This window comes from Helobdella robusta (assembly GCF_000326865.2).
Source record: "Helobdella robusta unplaced genomic scaffold HELROscaffold_35, whole genome shotgun sequence".
In the NCBI taxonomy this organism is placed as follows: Eukaryota; Metazoa; Annelida; class Clitellata; order Rhynchobdellida; family Glossiphoniidae; genus Helobdella; species Helobdella robusta.
This window is the reverse complement of record NW_008704704.1, coordinates 1,632,055-1,639,529: the sequence shown is the minus strand read 5'-3', so window position 1 is coordinate 1,639,529 and position 7,475 is coordinate 1,632,055. Positions and strand designations below refer to the sequence as shown.

General features: G+C 35.1%; 1 protein-coding gene across 1 annotated transcript; it reads left to right on the top strand.

Moving 5' to 3' along the window:
- Positions 1-5,278: 5,278 nt before the first annotated feature.
- On the top strand, positions 5,279-6,368 carry HELRODRAFT_175898 (hypothetical protein; the record flags this gene model as incomplete). The annotated part of the gene is made up of 3 exons (XM_009023264.1): positions 5,279-5,420; positions 5,687-5,824; positions 6,238-6,368. The coding sequence occupies 3 exons, from the start codon at positions 5,279-5,281 to the stop codon at positions 6,366-6,368; spliced, it is 411 nt and encodes a 136-aa protein (XP_009021512.1).
- Positions 6,369-7,475: the final 1,107 nt, after the last annotated feature.

Genomic DNA, 7,475 nt, shown 5'->3' with positions numbered 1-7,475 from the left:
GACTTTCCAATCTAAGCATAATTTCAATCGAACACAAACGAGCATCCCTTGTCAATTTTGATAATGTAATCAATACATTTGCAGCTAAAAAAGTTAGAAGAATTTGTTTTTAATGTAATATACAAAACAATTACTTGATACGTGGACGCTGCAATATTACTTTTCAATGTCGTGTAACTACTAATTGTTTGTTTTTTTTCTATATGTTAACATGTATATTGATATTAAAAGAAAACATTTAAATAAGAAACATGTTGTATGTAATTTAAAAAACTGCATTTAAACGGCAGCTTACGGTAGTAGCATAATAACAACGTGGTAGGGGGCGGCACACTGAGTTTTGCCCCCCTGGCAAATACGCTAGTTCCGGCCCTTAATCAGATTCTGAGTATGCTCTGAATATACGTCTATTTCTTGCATTATCATACGTATATGTGGATAATGTGGTAACTGCCTATGAAATGTTAACAGGAAGCGAATTTTTTATACAGGAATTGCATATAATTCAAGAGTTTTTGGATTATTTTGAGGAAAACTATATTGACAGACTTTCATTTAATGGTGTTCGTCGTACCCAAAGATTTTCAATTCAGTTATGGAATTGTTATTCTGCAGTTGCAAATGGGATTTATAAAACTAATAACTTTGTTGAAGGATAGCATCGACAACATGGCCAACTGATTAGTGCTAATCAACCTACAATTTGGACATTTATCATTAGCTTGAAAGAAGAGCAAAGTTTTAATGAGTTCATAATAAATCAATATGCCTCTGAAAATTACCCACCACCTCCTACAAAGATTTATGGAAACTGTTCTAATTGCATTGAATATATTACAGATGATTATCGCAATTTAATTGTTTACCATAGAGGATTGGCACAATTTTGATTTAAGCATTTAATAGTTTAACATTTGAATTTTTGCTCCATCCACGTTGGAAATTAATATTTTAAAACATGTTTTGCATATTTTAATAATATAATTATCGCCGTCCCCTTTAATTTTTAGGGTAAAGTTATTTCTCTCTACGTGAATTTCTGAAAAAAAACAGTGCTGAATATAAAATATGAAACAAATATAATTTCTAAGTATATCAAACAATTAAAAATTTACAAATGGTTGATAAATCTTTTCATTGATATAATTTTGATAAATGATTTTAATGTCTCTTGAAATGCATTAATTTATGAAATATAGAACGGATCTTTATTTGATTTGTGGTTTTAGCAAATTGAAATGAACGTAAATGTTTTTGCAATAAGTAAACAAAAATAATGATTATTTAATCCATTAAATATGTTCTTTGAGATTTAGTAAATCTTCATTGGCCAATCTGTTGAAAACATTTGTTTTTTCAATCAATCAATGAGAATGATAAATGATTTTAATGTATCTTGAAATGCATTAATTTATGAAATATAGAACGGATCTTTATTTGATTTGTGGTTTTAGCAAATTGAAATGAACGTAAATGTTTTTGCAATAAGTAAACAAAAATAATGATTATTTAATCCATTAAATATGTTCTTTGAGATTTAGTAAATCTTCATTGGCCAATCTGTTGAAAACATTTGTTTTTTTCAATCAATCAATGAGAATGAGGTACTTCAACATCTGCAAGAGAAGTTATGGCACTGTTTCCACTTCGTTTGACATGACCAAACCACCGCAGACGGTGTTGCCGGCATTCGTCCTTTATATCATCTAAACCAGCGCGACGCAGGATTTCGGTAGATTTGATGTGGTCCTTCAGACTAATTCGTTGCATCCATCGGAGCATTTTCAAGTCGGTTCGTTGAAGTTGTTGTTCCAGTTTGGTTGTCATTGGCCATGTTTCTGCACCATATAACAACACTGGACGTATAAAGTCTTGATCGTAGTGACAGTGGGATGTCACGCCGCATCAATATAGAGGCAAGGAGATGCCATTTATTCCAGGCTGCACGTACGCGTGCTGGAACGGCAGCTTCGGATGTTCCAGTACAATCCAGAACATTCCCAAGATATTGAAACGATGTGACTTTCTCTACCTTAATGTCCTCAAAAACATTGCTATTTCGTACTTGTTGTTGTGGATTGATGCAAGCAGGACAAACAAAATTGGACATTTAGATAAAGTACCAATTATTTTTGAACAACGTTTGTGAAACCACTGGTTACACTGCTGACACTTGATTGAATTGTTGCCTACAACAGCATTACAAACTGAACAGGGCCATCGTCCAGTCGCTGTGGATTGGATGGGTTCAGCAGTGTTCATTGCTTTGGTTTTGCTGATGTTGACTTTGAATTCATGATAGGCGAGTTTGGTGTTCCAATCTTCAAACATCTGTGCTGCATTCTGCCCAGATAAAACATCCTCTGGATCTGTAGAATATGTGAAAGCTCGATTAACAAACGATGAGACCGTGCTTGTTTGGTAGGCTTTGCTGCATTCACTCCGTCCCTTCAAACAAAATCTTTATTACTTGTTTTAGTATAGACGGAAGTTTTGAATTTTTAGTTGATATTGTGTATTAATTTTGAATAATCGCCTACTCACAACACTTCCCTTTTGAAACGTAGTCATCTTAATATAAATTTTCTTGTCCTCTTGACGACTGTGCGCATCTTCAAACTATCTATATAAGGATGACTACTACAACACTATCGCGTAGACTTACTACGCACAAAAGAGACGGTGCAATAAAAACCATCTTGGAATTTTCCACAACACCCCAGTAATTAGGAACCTTCTAGATAACAACACACAAATTTTATACAACAATCAACAACACTACAACCTAAGAATCGCAGAACCCATTTTCATCGAATCTGAAAAACCTTCCATCAACTTCCAACAACGTATCTCGACAACACTTCCAACTCGAAGAATGAACAGCAATAACGTTAATTGAATCACCCAGCAATCTAACAATAATGATAACAACAACACCATCAACAACAACAGCAATAATAATAATAAAAACTCTTTTATTACAGAAAATCAGTGACATAAAATATAAAATATGGACATTGTCAAATAATTAAATGCACAATAAAAACCCTATTACTCATTATCTATGATAAGTTTAGTTAGATGACATATTTAAACGGTTATACAATTTTTTGTCGCAATAGATAGCGTATGTCGATTTAATAGCAGAATCAATTAATTTGTAAATAAATGAAATAGGCCATCAAATTTTAATTAATTATGAATTGAAAGTCTTAAAGAAGCCAATTGGAGTAATTTCAAACGTATTTAAATTAATCAAACAGTTTTTGAAATCGGGGATAATACTTGAGTTTAAATTGTTTCTGTACTTCGATTGTTTGAAGTTTCTTGATTGGATTAAATTTGTCTCGTGACATACCGTCAACTCCACGATCACAATTTTTCTGTTTTGTAGAATGGTGATGTCTGGACGAAGATTGACAAACAGTTGCGACATTGGCATGACTCCGACTCCCTCCTTATCGATATCTGCGAATATCAGACAATCCGTAGTGCGGCACGACAGCAAACTATTAACGATCTCTCGGACAATGTTTAGTCATGGCGTTCAGTATAACGTTTCAAAGCAATTGTTGGACACCACATGCTTGTTCGTCTGTTTAGCGCCACAGAGAAGACACAGCGGGTCAACGGTCTTCTCCATCAGAAAAGATTTGCGTTGATCGGCAGTTGCTGAATCAAATATTTTCTTTCGAATTTGTATAGGGTGTCTGTTATTGAATCTAATTTCTTTGACCAGTGTTTTATTCGCAATGGTATTATTACCTCAGTTACCGACTTGATCAAGGAGCTCTGACTTTGAAGCAAGAGGACGCGGTTTAGGCCGTCCGCTATTCGGTCTTTTCCAACTTTTTTAGTGTCTGAAAAGTTGAGTTTGCGACAGAAAGCAATTGTCGATCCACCGATGTTTCACGCCATAGACCGCGAATCTCAGCATTTGAACTTGTCTTGAAGTATTCGCGCAGCTTTAATTTCATTCTCAACGCTATTGAAATTTTTCCCTTAGTGGAATAATGTTGTGACCACCACTCTTTAATGGTAGATTCAGCATCTCAGATACACAGCTTCTCACGAGTATTGACAACCAATTTCTTGCTGCTTCCACAACAAGGTTATCCAAATTGTTAGCGATCCACGTCAGGGAAAAACTGTAGATTCGCAGCTCGAATTTCAATTGTGAGAGAATGAATCTTCTCAAAATTTGTAGCTTCATTTGCGTAGAAACATCCAGTTCGGTCGTAGATCTCAAGAGACGTGTTAATTTAGAAATCACCTCTTCTTTAGCTTTTGTGTCCTTTAGTTCTTCCCCAGGTATTTGAATTCCCAACCCTGTTAGAATGGGTATGTTGTCTATTGTCAACCTTGGTAGGAATTGATCGTATGAACCATCTTTTTCCCTCTTTCCAAATACACATCACTTATCTGACCTCATCTGCATGCCCGACCATTTGCACCAGACAAGATTCAGATTGATCAATTTCTGTGCACTCTCCGAACTATTTGCAATAATTGCCGTGTCGAGGCGAATTGAAACCATGCTCTACCTTTCACATCAGAGGTTGGACGCCAAAGATAACCGCATTGTTTAAATTCCTCATTTTCTAAAATTTTCATTATAGGGTTAAAACATAGATTAAACAGCCGCGGCAAGCATGGATCCCCCTGAAACACCCCTTTTCTTACCGGTAGCAATGTCCAACGATCGATACCGATATAGCATAGTTGGAATATATTGATGATGTTAAATTTCTAAATAGTTGCGGTACATAATGGTGAAGCAGAATTGAGTTGATGAGATAACTCACCGAACGCGATTCGGAGATCCAGTAGCGCGACGATTATTGTGCGTTGATGTCTCTTTGCATCTTTCATCAAGTGAATCAACATCTGGGTGTTCCGCCAGACCATCGATTGTTGGATAGAATATTTTTTGCGCGTTTGTATTAATGAATTTGTTTTTGTGCAGGAAATAGTACAGTCTGTTTTTTTTAGTAAAATTGAAAAAATTTTGTATAGTTCTGGCTGTAACGTTATAGGGCGAAAGTTAGCCGGAGTTTTTGGATCTCTTTTTTAGTAAATTAAGATTGTTAAACCATTTTACCATTCCCTTGGGATTGTTGCGGTTTTCCAACAACTGGTTATTAATTTATGGAAGTATGTACGGAGTATTAGGCACCTTTTCAGAGCAATTGTTGAAACTTGATCCAGAGGACAGGGCGTTGCTTTGGCCTTACATTTTCGAACAATTGATGCAACTTCCTTGTAGGATGGCTGATCAATGTCTCCCGCATATGACGGTGTTGGTAGAGATGGAATCCAATCTGGCAATTCGAATGAAGTTCGATCATCAGACATCAACTCATCGCGAAAGAAATTGCCGCCGTCGACCACATTGAACCGAGGAGGAGTATTTTGCGATGGTGAAAATGCCGATTTGCGCGCTTTCCAAAATTTATTGTTGAATTGAGTTGTAGTTGGGGCGTTTTTGTTGATTGATTTAGCTTTTTGTAATTTTATTCTTTTTTTAATAAATTTACTAAGATTGGATATTTGATTAGTTAAATTGCAATTATTAGCTTTTAACTGTTTTAGTTCTTTTTTCAACTTCTTAATCAAGCATTTTATACCCAAATTTTTTGTTGTTTGCGTTTTCGTATACCCATAGTTTTTTGCGAAATATGAATAGATTATTTGTTGAAAGTGAATGGCAAAGTTGTCGACGTTCATGTTGTAGAGGCATTCCAATTCTATTTAAAAATATGCGTTTGCTTCAGTCCATTTCGTAGAAGACGTTGGCAGTTTGACACCCTGAAGTGGCTCAGAGGTAGCCGTTTGGGTCGGCTTGTGCTCAAAACTTGACCGGTCCGGATCTGGAGGGGCTGTTCGTTTTTCAACGTCAGAAATTTTGGTTTTGAGAAACCTGCACATTTTGCATGATCTTTGATGCGTAAATAATCCATTTTTGTCCTTGCAAGGTTTGCCACAACAACAAATCAAAATATTATTAAAATTATTTGTGAAGTTATTATCGATATTTATTAAATTCGGCAAAATTTTAATGTTTGCAGAGTTGTTTGCATTAGAGCTTATTATGTTAGTTGCTTTAGTAGGTACACCTCCAGGAGTGTCTATTAAGAGATACAAATATTTTAAAACAATAAGGACCAACTGTTTGCACTTACTAAATTTATTGTATTTAAAATTACAAATACATCAACAACAACAACACACGTTTAGACGACATTTTCCCCGAGATCGGGATTGCCGTTTGGCTACCTATGATGAAACCGAAATACCCCTCGACGCCATTCTGCCGGATACTGAGGGCCATTGTCACTTCTGTCATCATAAGTAATTTATTTGGCTAATTTTTACGCAGGACGCCCTTCCTTACGCAACCACAGTTATAAGCGGTGGCCTAGCCTTTGATGATCCAACATCACTCACAAGGCAGTGAGGGTCAGTTTAATGCCATAACTAGGACAGTACAAATAAACCCAATAAATTATATAAAATAAAATTTTTAATAAAATTTAAAAATAAACCGGCAGCCATGTTCACTATAATTTTGCGAAATTAATTAAACCAAATTTAAATATTGAAACTTCGATAAAACTAGTATAAATGCTTAAAAACAGTAAGCTGATAAAATTCGGCTCTCCTGTTCACCGATCAGCGCAATAAAAAATAATAATTATAATAATAATGATAATAATAATAAAAAAACTATAATAATAATAATAATGAGAACTCTTATTCAAAGCCAGGGTAATAAACAATTATAACTATGAAATTGTAAAATAATGAAATGTCAATATAAAGCCACTATACTCAATTCGAAATAAAAGTACAGATCGATGAAATATATTCAAATTTATATCATAAATTGTTTCTGTCGCCATATTATGACAGTATGATAACCTTATAACAGTCTCTATCAACTCATCGTTAAAAGAAACCGGCCACATAATTTTAAATAATGAAAGATTAAAGTTATTATAGAAACCAACTGGAGATATTTCAAAAGTATTTATAATAATAATCATCATCATAATAATAATAAGTGATCGACTGATAGCGCTTTTCATCAAGTTGAGAGCATTTCACAAGAGGATCTAAAAAAAATTAATTCTCTTTTCTTCCAGTAAGTCTTGCGGCCTTGATCCGATCCCGACTGGACTCATAAAGGAGTTTGTTGAAACACTTTTGCCGTTTTTGCAGAACATGGTTAATAAAAGTCTAGAAACTGCAATACTACCCAGGTCCCAAAAAATTGCTCTGGTGAAACCGCTGTTGAAAATACCAGGTTTGGCAAGTAATGTTGTGGCCAACTACAGGCCTATTTCAAACCTCACTTTCATTTCCAAAATCATCAGACGGATAATCGATCGTCAGCTCCTCGCCTACTTGAACAGCAACTCATTGCTTCCGAAGGTTCAATCAGGCTTTCACCGAGCACATTCAACCGAGACGGC